The 15084-nt window shown below is 39.3% G+C and overlaps 1 protein-coding gene across 5 annotated transcripts in view; it reads left to right on the forward strand.

Annotated features, from left to right (window-relative positions):
* TBC1D31 (TBC1 domain family member 31) overlaps positions 1 to 15084 on the forward strand; it is a 73143-nt gene that overhangs the window by 22072 nt on the left and 35987 nt on the right. For all 5 annotated transcript variants that reach the window (XR_002320425.2, XM_020964940.2, XM_020964941.2 and 2 more), the window contains exons 5-11: positions 1654 to 1805; positions 2227 to 2386; positions 2945 to 3145; positions 6335 to 6508; positions 6828 to 6907; positions 6987 to 7133; positions 9025 to 9158. Coding sequence is in view for 4 of the 5 variants with exons in the window: in XM_020964940.2 (XP_020820599.1) it covers positions 1654 to 1805; positions 2227 to 2386; positions 2945 to 3145; positions 6335 to 6508; positions 6828 to 6907; positions 6987 to 7133; positions 9025 to 9158 (1048 nt within the window). In the remaining variant the exon portion in view is untranslated. The remainder of the gene's footprint in view (positions 1 to 1653; positions 1806 to 2226; positions 2387 to 2944; positions 3146 to 6334; positions 6509 to 6827; positions 6908 to 6986; positions 7134 to 9024; positions 9159 to 15084) is intronic.

Below are 15084 nucleotides of genomic sequence, written 5' to 3' on the forward strand. Positions count from 1 at the left end.
AAAATCTTAATCCTACTAATAAAGTCACCTAGTCCTTAATGTATCAAAGCTAACCCTGTAAAATAGTTTCTGCTCATTTATTTATAAGCCTTTGCTTCCATCAGAAGGAATAACCTTTATTACTTTTCTATAGACATAGTTTCCTTTTTAACAAGGATTCTCTCAGATTTCTTTCTTATGACATAAAACCCTGCATGGCATGTTTTAAAATATCTACTGTCAAATAGATCCTATTATAGACTTTTCTTTTCTTTTCTTTTTTTGGTGAGGCAATTGGGGATAAGTGACTTGCTCAGAGTCACGCAGCTAGTGAGTGTTATGTCTCTGAGGCCGGATTTGAACTCAGGTCCTCCTGACTCCAGGGCTGGTGTTCTGTCCACTGCACCATCTAGCTACCCCTAGACCTTCTCATTAAAAGAATTTCTTATATAACAGACCAGTTAATATATAGTGTTACCAGAGCCTGTCTTTGGGAAGGAGGGGCCAAAGGGAAAAGGAAAAAGACAGGGAGGGCCCTATTCTATCCCTGTGCTATCCTAATTCAGCTGCATTTGAGTTATTCCTATGCATATAGAACATGCTTTAGTTAGCCAGCATATACCGTATTGTATTTTTAGTATGTTTATTATATGTAGAGCTCGTTAATGACATTGTGATCTCAAGATCATAAACTTAGAGTTAAAAAGAACCTATTTAATCACCTAGTTCAATGCCTGCATTTTACAAATAAGGAGCCTAAGCCCCAGAAGGGTCATATCACTGGTCCAGGGTCCTAGGATTCAAACATAGATCATCCTCTGACTTCAAATCCAGTGCTCTTTGTAAGTGAGTGCTTTGAGTCAGTACTCTATCAGGATTGCTAGTGCCTAGCACAGTGCCTGGTATATAGTAGGTGCTTAATAAATGCTTTTCGAAAAATTTTGATTATCTCAAACCATTGAAAATACCACTGTGTTTTCAAGTGAAAGCATAATAGAAGAATGGAAATTATGTGGCTAGGATGTTGTTGTTGTGTATTTTGTTTGTGAGGCAATTGAAGTTAAGTGACTTGCCCAGGGTCACACAGCTAGTGAGTGTTATGTGTCCGAGGCTGGATTTAAACTCAGGTCCTCCTGACTCCAGGGCCAGTGCTTTATCCACTGCGCCACCTAGTGATGTTATTTTTAATGTTGTCACTGGTTCATTTAGCCTTTAGTGCCCCCGTTGGCCCATCGTTAAAATGAAGGAAGCACTTTGAGACCCTTCCAGTAAGGCCAGTGTAAGTATATTGATATAATGTTATTAAGTGAGTCTTATGTTCTCATTCATTCACATGGATAAGGAACAATTATAGTGAAATATAACAATTTACAGATATTTTCAAATGGTACATCTTTTTTACTTGAAAAATACTGATAAAGTTGAAACTTAAAAGTGTTTTTCTTCTGAGAACTAACTAGAATGGTTGCACTTTGTGTTAACTTTGACTAACTTTAGAAATATGGAAACTTTTAGAGTGAATCTGGTAAGCGAAGAATACTGTTGGAAATTGTATTTGCGTGTTTGTTTTTAATGATTAAATTAGGAAAAATTGACCCTGTTGCAAAATGTTGTGGTTAAAGAACTTTGTTTATTGTTCTTACTGGAAAAAATGTATGTGTTCTTTCCATTCAGGTATTCTTTCTTCCATTCAGCAACACCATCCTTAGCTGTTTTAAAGACAATTCCATCTTTGCCTGGGAATGCGATGCCCTTGTTTGTAAATATCAATTGCCACCACCACCTGTTGAGTCTGATTTGAAGTACAAAGTTTTTGCTGTTACCAGGTATGTTGTAAAGGTGTGTTGTTTTTTTAAATAAATTTTATTGACATCTTTTATTTTTACATCACCTACATTTCCCAGTGAACCATCCCTTAAAACAAAAATGGGTAGAGGGAAACGGAGCACTTCTTAGGTCTCACTATCTTGGAGCACAACGCTCCATTCTTCTACATATCATGACAGCTACTTTCTGATCATGTATGTTTATATATGCATGTGTATGTGTAGGTAGGGATATCATGTGTAAATGTAAAATGCTGTATATGAACATACAATTTTATATTCATAAACATGATTATTTTCTCTGAATAGAAAACATTTTTTCAAGGAGTAATGCAATAGTAACTCATGATAGTCATTGTAAGTGTAATTTTCACCCTGATTTAGCTGATAGGGAAAAATTTCTAACCTCTGTCTTATGTAGAGATGGTCGAATCTTGGCTGCTGGAGGTAAATCGAACCATCTTCACTTGTGGTGTTTGGAGACTCAACAGCTATTCAGAATAATCCAGTTGCCTACAAAAATCCGTTCCATTCGCCACATAGAATTTATTCCTGACAGTTTTGATGCTGGTTCTAATCAGGTCAGTTTTATACCTTTAAAGGAGTGCATATGTTTTCTGAGCTGTATAGTATTTCCTGAAGGGACTGATTGAATGCTATAATTTTTAGCATTTTTATATAATTTAGCAATTTTATATAATTCAAATTGTATGCTACATGTTGGTGATAGATTTGTGGTGTTATTTGTGAGGCAGCATGGAGATAAGAATTGAGAGCTGGCCTCAAAACCAGGAATACTTGGGTCCAAGTCTTGAATCTCAAATATACAGGTTGTGTGACCCTGGGCAAGTCACTTTAATTTCTCAGGCCTCTGAGCAACTCTCTTAAGACTAGAAGCTGCCAGCCTGAATTGGTAAGGGGCAGTTTCCTCATTTGGGAGATTCCTGTGCTAGTGAAATCACAGATCCTATCCCTATCCTGTCTTGGTATTGTTTACTTATTTATTGTTTTAAGAACCTATATTAGTGCTCATACTTAGGGTTTTCCTAATAAATGTTTTCAGGCCTAACAGGTTTTACTCTGCTGAGAAATGTTTAAAATCATATTTCTGTATTTAGATATTGTCTCTTTATTTTTAGATCCTTGGAGTGTTGGGTCAGGATGGCATTATGAGGTTTATCAATATACAGAATTGTAAACTTCTTTTTGATATTGGGACCCTTGATGAAGGCATCTGCACATCTGTAATTAGTCCAAATGGGCGATATATTACTTCGATAATGGAAAATGGGAGCCTAAATGTATATTCTGTTCAGGTTTTAACCCAAGAATTAAATAAGGTAAGACATGAAGCACACTAAATCATCAAAGACTCGTTAAAATAATGTATCATTCGAAGTAAGCTTAATGTATTTCTCTGTGTACTTGTGCCTTTTGCCTTCTTTTTTATATGCCCCCTCTCTCACCTACCTGACTAGCTTCTGCTTTCTCCTCTGGACTGTTGACGTCCATAACTATGTCTCTCACTTTTACTGTAATTGTGTATTTTTAAATGACGCCTCCATTTCTGAAACTCAGCATGTCTAAAAATAAACTCATTGTCTGTCCCCAAAGGCTCTGTTTCCCATCATCCCTGTTTCTGTGTTTTGTCCGGATAGGCTTCTAGACCAAACACATAGGAAGGCCTCAGACCCTTCTTTCTCTAGCACTAGCACCCTGCTGATCTTTTCTCATGAGTCTCATGAGTCTGCCTTCCCTTTCATTAAAAGTTCTGTCTTCCTGCTTCTTTCCCTATGGAAGGAAAGAAATAAGCATTTATCAAGCCCTACTGTGTGTGCCAGGCACTGGACTAAGCACTTTATAAATATGATCTCATTTGATCTCACAACAGTCCTGGAAAGTAGATGCTGTTATTTTCTCTATTTTATAGTGGGGGAAACAGGCAGGCAGAGGTTGATCACCTTGCCCAGAGTCACACAGCTAGTAAGTATCTGAGGCTGGATTTGAACTTGGCTCTCCTGAACTCTGGGCCCAGCTCTCTCTCTGCTGTGCTACTCCTGTGGGAAGGGAATCCTCTCTTCCCCATCTCTGGGAAGGAGTCTTTAACACTCACTTCTGCTCTTCAACCACTTTTTCAGCCATCCACACCTTACCCATCTTTTCCCCAGCTTTATTCATTCCGTGAGGCTGCCCTCAGCACCTGCATGATGTCCATGTCACTTTGTACTGTAAGGTTTCTCACTTCCCCTTCTCTTACCTGTCTTGTTGCTCGCTGGGCTCCGTGCTGATTGTATTCATCACGCCTCTCAGAAGCCTCTTTTTCTCCCCAACACTCTTGCTTCCCTGATGTCTGAGCTCTTAATTCTACTGATCAAGGCTACCCTTGATTTCCATTTTAACCTGATTTTCACCTTTGCCTCTAACAGTGTTGGGGGTGAACAAGGCACATACACACCTTTAAGAATTGCAATGACTCCTCAAATAATTTAATACAGGATCTTAACCCAGTAGGTTCCCTGGGAAGTAGAGGAGTTGACGAGTCATATTTTCTCAATTAATAAGCTATCCCTTCCTTCCTCTGAACTGTTGAGCACACCATTTAGTTCTTACTTGTTCTATCATGATTTCATTGGTGTTCACAATTACATTGTAAGATTGGCTATGTACTATATTGCTTTTATATAGCCCACATTACCTAATTACTGATGCTGAGCCCATAGCAAACACTCAGCACATAATTGTTGGGTCGATTTAAATAGATTTTATTCTATTAATTATAGTGGATAAAATGCTGGGCTTCATGTCAGGAAGACCCAAGTTTGACTCCAGCTATTGTGACCCAGGGTCATTTACTTAACTTCTCTGATGGCCTCAGTTTCCTTATCTGTAAAATGAGAGGATTGGACTTTGCTGTCTCTAAGATCCCGTGCAGCATAAATCTGTGATCCTAAATAACTCTTTTGTTACCTTATCATTTGAACATTTATCATTTAAATAGTTATTTAATTAGATATCTTTCTCACGTCATCAGGATACAGATCAATTTTTTTTCCCATTTTAGAGATGAAGAATTTGGGTCATAGGGTGACTACTATAGTATCATAAGTTTAAGTCTAGGATTCAGAATCTTAATTTTTATTTATTTGCTCTGGGCAGAGGTACTATTGAGCATCAGCATGGAAGATTAGGTAGCTATAGCTAGCTATACAAAGAGGTAGGTGGTTTTTGAAGTCACTTTATCTTTAGTAAATTGAGCTTTGTTTTGGTGTTTGCTAGGTCCCTTAGACATCTGTATTTAGATTTTATAATTTGAAATCTGCCTTAAATTGTCTAATAGTATAGTGGTATAACATAGTTCCCGTGTGAGGTCAAAGATGCAATCAGAAACAGAGAGGGAGGGCTACTGTGATTTTAAGTGCTGATGGCATGTGGACGGACAGCCCTTTTCCTAAAGAGGTTTTAACAGAGTTGGAAAAACATTCTTCCCAAGAGTCCAAAGAGCCTCGAAGCTGGAATCGGGATTTTTCCGTTGTGAAGTCTGGCTTTTGCATGATATGGGTCAGAAATGGTTTAATATTATTTAATTTTGGGGGGGAGGGGTGTAAATCTTTTAATTATAAAATCAGATAAAAACATAAATAAAACTTGAACCCAAGTTCAGTGGCAAGAACAAACTCATGACATCAATAGGGAAGTCGCTGCAGCAGGTGGAGTTGAAGCTCATTTGATGAAGGCATTGACACCCTTTCCCAGCCTCCTGGTCCTCCTTACCTTTGTCTTCCCTTTGGAGTCTTGCCTTGCTCACCTGATTGCTGTTTGCAAGCACTGTCCAGCCAGGTGACTGCGATTCCTCACAGGCCATACCTTAGTCCAGGAAACCTCAAGCTCTGGCCCAACAGCCAATACTTCTGCTCTGCCACTGCTGCTACTGCCGCTGCCTCATTATTATCTGATTTAAGGCCCATCCTCAAGAGATAATGAATTGCTGTTCACAGCATTTATAACTGCCATCTGATTCAAGTACCTTATGTGTTTTAATGGTTCTTCATCAAAAAGGTATTTTGAAATGTTACTCAAAAAGAAAAGGCTGCGTGTGGGGGCGCATGCCTGAAATCCCTGCTACTAAGGAGGTTGAGGCTGGCAGATCTCTTGAGCTTGGGGATTGCGAGCCACAATGGGCTAAGACAGTCAGGTATCCATACTATGTCTGGCATTAAATGTGAGCCTTCAGAGGCAAGGGCCCACCAGACTGCCTAGAGAGGCAGGAACCATCCCAGGTTAGAAACAGCAGATAGGAGCTCTTGTGCCAGTCTGGGAGAGATAGGGAGATCCAGGCTTAAAAAAAGGAAGGGAGTAAGGAAGAAAGGAAGCAAGTTGGGGGGAAGGAAAATCAATTTCATCCTGTATAGTTTTTTTATTCAGAAATTTCCCATGAACTTTTGCCTAAATAATGACCACAGACAGCAAAACTGAATTAGCAGAGCAGTCTTATTTCCTCTAAGGTAACCACTAGATTACTTCTCTTTTAGCCACCTCCTCCTCTAGTGAAAGTAATTGAAGACTTGTCCAAGAAGACAGGACCAGGTCATCTTAAAGTAAGAGTGATAGGAGGAAAGGTACAACGACCACGGAAAGCAAAGGATTGCAAAACAACAACCACAATATTAAGAAACATGATGGATGCTGACCTTGAAAATAAAGAGGTGAGATAGAAGCTTTAGTTTATTTGCCATAGTTTTGCCGAAGATATTCCAAAGAGATGACCCTGGAGTCTGGCTTCCACAGATAACTTTCCCTTGCCCAATATTTAATCGAAACTTGAATGTTATAGGGCAGTAACAAAAGGCCTAACAGAAACATTTTTTTAAATGCTAAAAATATTCTTAGATATAGATTGGTGAAACTAATGTTACTTAAAAGATAGATACAGGTTTATACAAAAAAGAAAAGTAAGTCAAGTTGTAAGGAAATAGGTCACATCAGATAGATGGTTAATCTGAGTTTCCATCTTCCTGTTTGTAGAATGACCTACCCAAAGGATTATGCAAAAAAAGCCTACAAACCTTATTGAGAGGCTATGGGGAATATCCAACAAAGTATAGGTAAGAAGGAAAAAATTCCTTAATGCCATTCCTGGTTTATGGAGAGAAACTTGTTTGTAAAATTATGTCTTAATTTCAGAATGTTCATTTGGCGCTCTCTGCTACAATTGCCGGAAAACTATTCAGCGTTTAATAGCCTACTAGATAAGGGTACTCACTATGCATTTCTCAACATTCATGAAAAATACCCCATCAAGAGTAGGAAATTACTGAGAATTTTACAGAGGTATGTACAATAATATTCTATAATGACTGTGATGAACAGATAGTATATTTTTGAAAATCCATTGTTATAATAAATATTAATTGATTAATTGATAAAATGTTCCCTTAATCAGTTCTCAGTTATCCACATTAGTGGGATGATATGTGTAATCTAGGAAAAGTTTATATCTGACTTCGGAAGGTTTTCATAATCATTTAAAAATGTGAATGTGTCTAATGCTCTAGGAGCCCAGGATACTTCAAACAAGCCAATACGACCACACTTAAGTTGTAATTCAGTAGGAGCTAGAACCTTGTTCAGATGCCCCATGATATCTCATGATTAGAACTCCTCCTTACTCCTGTTCTGTGCTTGAGAAAGCATCACATTTCATTCATGTGGTGAAAGCCAGCTTGTATCGTTCTGTGTGTTACCTCTGAATTTGTTGTTCATACTTTGGATTAAAGTGTTTTAGTTTGAAAAAGTCCTAATTATACGTCAGGTCACAGAAGAAGTAAAAGACAAAATAGGGGATTGTTTCTCCACATATTTTTAAACCTGCTTAAAGTTTCCTTGTGTATTATTAATAGCTTTAAGTTATTTTAAAATGGAGTGGTAGTGTGATGATGTGAATAGAGTTGGCCTTGGAGCCAGGAAGACCTGGGTTCAAGTCCCACCGCTGACACAGTTTTTCTGTGTGACTCTAGACAGATACTTCACCTGTCAGGGCCACTCTCTGTGACTAGAAATTGCAGAGAAGGTGCCAGTCTGCATTGATAGAGTTTCTTCATCAGTGAAAATCACAGGTTCAGGCTCTGTCCTTATCCCTATCTCCACAACAATATAATATACAACATAGAGCTAAAGTTTATTCTGTAAAGTTTGGATTCAGTCAGAGGACTGCACTTGAGGACCTAGAGGGCCACATGTAGCCTTGAGGCCACAGGTTCCCCACTCCTGGTCTATTCACTTCTCAGGAACCAAATTAGTAGAGGGGAGAAGAGTTGCCAATAATCTAGAATGCTGGCCTTTTGGAGTATAAACTTACTGACACCCACTGCTTCCAAATTCTTTCTGAATCGTGGCCTTTTGCAGAAGCATTCCATTAGCTGGGTCCTAGGTCCAGTTGCACAGTGGAGAGGAGGTAACCTTGAGCTCTTAGAAATGATCCACCTCACAGTTGGGTAACCAAGCTGACTTGTAATACGCACAGTGATAGGCAAAAATTGATGTTCAAAACAACATTTGTAGCAGAAGACCTTATTTTACTATTCTTTTGGTTTGTGCTTTTTGAAGCTTTATGAAACTTACTTTAAATCTCCCCAGTTGTAAGCCCATCAATGAGTAGCATTGCTGCGTTTCCATTAACAGAAGTACCATCCGAAATAGGGTCAGAGGCTCTAGACCTGGAAGGGAACCTAAAAGATTGTCATCTTTTAGACTCATTTTCATATTTTCTTACTTTTCTGGGAAAATTAAATACTGAATTGCTGTGCTGCCGCATTTTGTTTTAAAGAAGCAATGAATGATTTAAAACTTAGAATCTTGGGACTAAAGCTGTTCTTCCAATTAGGATACTGTTAATGGTTCTTAAGACTTATTTATCATTAGATTATTCTAATGTGGCAGGACAGATCCACATCTTTCTAATTTGTGATAGTTTTGTGAGTGTTAACTTTTATTTAGGACCCGACAGCCTGTTGGAAAAATAGGAAAACCTTCACTTCTGCTATGGAAGTGCTAGGTCATACGTATGTTTATGAATCTTCAGATTATAGTAATCATTTGAGAGAATACTTCAGAGTAAATTTTTTGCATAAAAAAAAAATCTACTTCAACCAATGTCAAGCATGCTTTTTTTTTTTATTCCTGTAAATATTTTCTAGCCTCTTGGGCATTATTTCATTCACAGGACCATGTCTGCGTTAGCTCACTGGTCTGCTATCTTTGGTGATACTCCATATCTTCCTCTGTTAGCATTTCCATTCGTAAAATTATTCCAGAACAACCAACTCGTCTGTTTTGAAGTTATTGCCACTCTCCTAAGTAAGTAAAAATTTTTCAAGTGATTACAATTAAAGAGTGAATTCTCGTACATTTTCTGAAGTGTCTTTTCCTGTAGCCATGAACATATTAACAACGAAGGTAGAAGAAAAAGACTACTCTAGTAGTTAGACCTATAAACTTTCAATCCGATTAGTTTGAGTTAGGAGTTTGTAGAGAATGACTTGGAGATTTTAGCTGTGGACATCTGAAACCTGTTTGCAAAGAGAAACAAATCTTTTTTTTTTTAATTTTTAGGCAACTGGGGTTAAGTGACTTGCCCAGGGTCACATAGCTAGTGAGTGTTAAGTGTTTAGTCTGAGACTGGATTTGAACTCAGGTCCTCCTGACTTCAGGGCTGGTGCTCTATCTACTGCGTCACCCAGCTGCCCCGAGAAACAAATCTTAACAGTCTGGATGGCTACATGCAGTTGAATAGAAAGAGTAGGCCTATCTTGCTTTTCCCTATAAGTTGCATTAGCTCTTTGCTTTTTTAGATACAAAATTGAATTGTCCTTCATGGCATGAAATCTCTGTGACCTTAAGTAATGCATCTCTAATAAGGAAGCATTTTCTTTCCCACTGGCAGAATCGGATCAACCAGATCTGGTCTATATTACTGCTCAAGTCGCTGGAAATACTAGATGTTACTTATAGAAGTGAAAAAAATTGCGATTATGATTTATGTGGTTTTGGTAGGAATAAAAAGCGTGATTTCCCCGTGTAGAACTGCTGTGTGAGTGTGACACGATGAGGCAGAGCTTGTTGGTTTGTTTTACACAGATGACCCACATGACTGCTCTCACTTTGGGATGCTAGACCCTTAGCCCACTGATGTAGCCTGTTGCTCAGAGTATTTTGGGAGCTCCTGTTTCATAATTGCCTTTAGAGCCGATTTCATCCTCTTGAGTGGAAACACCGTCCCTCATGCAAATTGGCACCTCTTACTTTTTTGTCTTAGGGAGTTTACTAGCTTTAATAATGGGAAATTGTCTATCGTTTGAGGACGAAAGTGATTTGTAGTTATTTCCAAAGCCAAGTTTGATGAATAAGTTATGTGATGGTCCCTTTGAAAGAAAGCAAGCTGTGATTATTGCATTTTGTTTAGTCATTTCAGTCACATCTGACTCTTTGTGACCCTATCTGGGACTTTCTTGGCAAAAATACTAAAGTGGTTTGCAGTTTACTTCTCCAGCTCATTTTACAGATGAGGAAACTGAGGCAAACAAGGTTAAATAACTTTCCCAGGATCACACAGCTAGTAAGTGTCTGAAGGAAGTTCCCAAAGAGGAGTTTCCAAGATCTTTTGAACGTATGGTGTCATAGGGATAAACACCAGTCTCCCAAGTGAGACTGCTTTGAAAGACAACATTCACTTGAACATCTAAGTTTGTACTCATGGTATAGTCCTCCAATATCCCTCTTCCCCATGCTGATCTTTATTTAATCTCATTACTTTGTAGTTACCCCAAAGAACAAAGGGGACCCTGTGGAATAGGTTGTCAGCTTAATAATAACCTCCTAACCATCTTCACAGAATATATCACTGCCAAGAGGAAAATCCCATCTATCTGGGGGGTGGGGGGGGGGGATGGACAATGGTGCTTTGGCCCCCACACAGTCTTTTATTCCCTTTTCTCCTGTCAGCCCTTTCTCCCCACAGGTCTTCCTTCCCTCTGTTGAGCTCTGACTTCTGCTACAACCATTATAATCAGACCAGAAGAAAAAAATGTTCCAGTAAATATAGAGAAGGGAGTCCTGGCCTAGAATTCAGGGTCACTACACAAGCCACAGCTTAAACTATAGGAAATTGACTCAGTGTGTATCAGGGTTCTCCTTTAGTTAAACAACATTCATTTAGTCAGGGTTGCATAACCTGGGATGTCTAAACTTTTTTTTTTATGTTTCGATAACTGTATTTCAATCTAATTGGTTTCCCTTGTAATCCTATGTATTTTATGCATTTAAAAGCACGATTCTGAGAAAGGATCCATAGGCTTTACCAGACTTACTGCCAAGACATACACAAAAAAGGGTAAAGAACCCCTGGTTCAAGTGGATTTTCCTTTCAAAGTTCATGTGTTTTTTAAAAAGCTGACATAAATACCTTCAGTAGATCCTTGTCTTTGCAAGCATATTTTATCTCAAAGTACTACCCAACCCCCCTTTTTTTCACATTTAAAAAAAAATGGGAAATGGTAAGTATATGCTTACTTATTTGGGTATGTAGTTTTGAGAACTTGCCCAAATTATGTCCCTTTATTTTCTCCTCTGTTTTGGACCATCCGTAAAATTTAGTAGGCCTGTTGACATATTGATCTACCAGGCCTATTTAGAGTATAGGCTTTAAATAGGAACTATTTTAAATGGACCCTTCTGTATATAACAAAAGGGAAAAAATCTAATTAAAGATACATTTGGTGCTTTTTATTAATCTTAGTAATATAACAACTAAAGGTTATAAGGAAATAGGTGGCTTTCAAAGCTACCTATTTTCATTTAAAATCTTAGACTGCCGTCTTGAGATTGTGTTTGGTTCTGACCACTAGGTATTAGGACACTGACAACACAGTGTTGAGGCGGGGGCAGCATCCAGGACGGTATAAAGACTCAAGGCCATGTCATGTGAGAATTGTTTGAAGAACTGGGGATATTTAGGTTGTAGAAGAAGGAGCTTAAGGGTTTAGGAGGAAATGATGTGAAAATTAACTTGAAACATCTTGTATCATTCCGCCTTTCTCTCTGTGGTCCTGTTCCTGAACATGTTCTTGGACTTCACTGTGACCTCCAGTCTCTCGCTCAGCTCTCCTCTTGAATCCTGAGCCTCCTAGTCCTGATCGCTTCTTGCCAAACCTTAACTCTGGATCCTTCTCCTCATCTGCTGAATGGAGCTGAAGATGTCTCGCACCCATGCTCAGAGGTCCATTACAGTGTGTGTTATCTGATCTCACCTGAAGCCTCACTGCAGCAAGCCAGTCCTTCTACTAGTCTCTAGTTGGTTCTCTGCCCTGCTCACCACAGCACCTATTCCAAACCTCCTCTTCTGTCCTCAAGCCCTCCACAGCACTCCCTGTCCCCATCCTTTTTTAGCTGAGGGCCTCTCATATATCACTGGAAAATGTTGAGGCCATTCACTGCAACTCCCTGTTCTCTGCTTCTCCTCCCCTCAAATCCCCTTTAATTCATCTCCCACTCTCCTCTCCACCGTCTCTGATAGAGTTATGTTCCTTCTTGCTAAGGCCAGCTCCTCTGCATGTACCTTTGATCTCATCCCATTTCATCTTCTCCAGCAGATTGTGTAAGCTGTTGTCACCTTTCCTTCTCTCTCTCCCTCTGTCTCTCTTTCATCTTCAATCTCTCCCTAGCTGCCTTACTTCCTTCTATGCTTCCCATAAATGTACCCAGATCTCTTTCATCCTTAACAACCCTCACTAGCTCCTAGTTTTCTAGCTAGCTGTCATCCTATATCTCTGTTCCCTTCTCAGCTGAAGTTCTAGACAAATCCGTCACACATGATTCTTCTGCTTCTCCCCTTGCTCTCTTCTAAACCCTCTATAATTTGCCTTTAGACCTCATTATTCAATGCAAACTGTCATCTCCAAAGTTTACAAGGATCTCTTCCTTGCCAGATCTAAAGACATTTTCTTATTCCTCTGTCCATCTTGACCTCTTTGTATCATTTAACACTGTTCACTGCCTCCTCCTGGATATTTTCTCCTCTCTGAGTTTTCATCTCACTTTTCTCTCTCTCTCTCTCCCTTTTCTACCTGTCTTGACTACTCTTTGGGTCTCTCTGCTTGATTTTCGTCCATATCATACTTATTGTGCCCTGCCCTCCCCCCCCTTTTTTTTTTATCATTTCTGTATTCTCATTTGGTGATATCATCAGCTCAGCTCTCTCAGATTCAGTTATCTATGCAGATGACTCCCATATTGATATATCTAATCCTGGTTCTCTTGAGCTCTAGACTCACATCACCAACTCCCGTTGGACATTTTCAGTAGGATGCCCCATAGACATCTCAATACAATGTATCCAAAACAGATTTCATAATCCCCTCCGCCCCTGCCAGCAGACGTACACATACAGATACAAACACATCCTTCCCGATAATAAGCTTCCCTATTACTATCAAGGACACCACTGTCATACCAGACATTCAGGTTCAAAATCTTGGTCTTCTCTTCAACTCCTCACTCTCACTTCTCCCCCATATCCAGTCATTTGCCAAAGCTTATCATTTCTTTTGCCACACCATCTCATAATACACCCCTTCCTTTCCACTTGCATTGCCACACTCTAGCTCAGACCTTTTTACCTCTCATCTGGACTATTGCAGTAGCCTCCTACTTGGTCTTCCTGCCTCTAGTTTTATGCATCCCCTGCCCCATACATCCTAGAGGATGTTGCCAAAGTGATTTTCCTAAAGTGTAGACCTAAGCACATCGCCTTTCCTACTCAGTAAACTCCAGCTGCTGTCTGTTACTTCTGTTGTTCAGTTACTCAGTCATGTCTGACTCTCTGACCCCATGGACCTTAGCATGCCAGGCCCTTCTGTCCTCCACTATCTCTGTCCAATCCGTGTTGCTACTTCTCAGATCAAATAGAAACTCCTCTGTTTGGCGTTTAAAGGTCTTTACCATCTGGCCCTTTCCTCTTGGCTTCTTAATACATGAATCTCCTCCACACATACCACTTCTTAACAATACAAGGACACTTAATATCCTGCTTCCATGCCTTTTCACTTTCTGTCTCCCTGGCCTTGAATGAACTCTCTCTTCACCTTTGCCTTTTAGAATCCCTGGCTTCCTTTAAGACTCCCATTCAAATGCTGCTTTTTGCAAAAGGCCTTTTCCAGGCTGCTCAGCTGCTAGTGCTTTCTCCTCTTAGATAACTTTTTATCTACTCTGTCTGTATATATGCCTGTTTTATCTACATTTTAGTGCCTCTATTAAAATGTAAGCTCCTTGAGGGCAAGAAATTTCATTTTTGTCTTTGTATCCCAGCATTTAGTCGGTGTCTAATACATAGTAAGCATTAAAAAATGCTTGTTGAATGATTTATTAATTTGATAGACTGTCACATGCAAGAGAAGTTTGATTCACCTTGTTTGGGCCCAGAGACCAATAGTAGGACTAGTAGGTGGAAATTACAGAGAGCCAGATTTAAGTTCAATATTTGGAAATTTTTCTATACCATTAGATTTTGTCTTTCTTGTCCAGTAGAGTTGCTCATCAAAGAAGGTTTTGAATTAGGGGCTAAATAACCACTTAACTAGGGGTTTTGTAGATGGGGGAATTTGTGCTTGAGGTATAGCTTGGACTAGACAATCTCCGAGGTGCCTTCCAGCTTTGAGATGCTATGATTCTATGATTTTGATTACTTCTTAATTCAGTACTTCAGAACCCTTTTATTTATTTTTTAATTTAATTCATTATTATTATTTTTTTTTCAGTGTGGGTATTCTTTCCACTGATACTGTTTGCCAGTCCTTCTGTCCATTGGTAGGTAGTCCTCAAGAATGGCTGTGTCCAAAAAATTCATCACCTTGCCAGCCAAGCTGGTTGATGAACCTCTAGGAACTTTGCTAAACTGGTCCTTGGAAAATCATATATATGCACATCAGGAGCTTTCCATTAGGGCAGGATCTGATCAGTGGCATAGGCCTTTCAGGAACCAGGGCCCACGCTCTTCCCCACCAGGGGGAGGCTTCAGAGTAGTGCCTGACTGTGACCAGCAGTGTCAGCGTGAGGGCATGGTTTATATGTCTTCTAGCTACCTTTTATAAGAATTTCTTCTTCATTTTTTAATTAGCGAAAGGGCTGGTTGTTTTTTTTTTTTAATCAAATATCATTTGGAAATTTATGGGTTTTTTGCCTAGGTTTATGAGTGCTACTGTATCTTATTTTTTGCTCCTTTCTTACCCAT

Source organism: Phascolarctos cinereus, unplaced genomic scaffold (assembly GCF_003287225.1).
Source record: "Phascolarctos cinereus isolate Bilbo 61053 unplaced genomic scaffold, phaCin_HiC Scaffold_4;HRSCAF=312, whole genome shotgun sequence".
NCBI lineage: Eukaryota > Metazoa > Chordata > Mammalia > Diprotodontia > Phascolarctidae > Phascolarctos > Phascolarctos cinereus.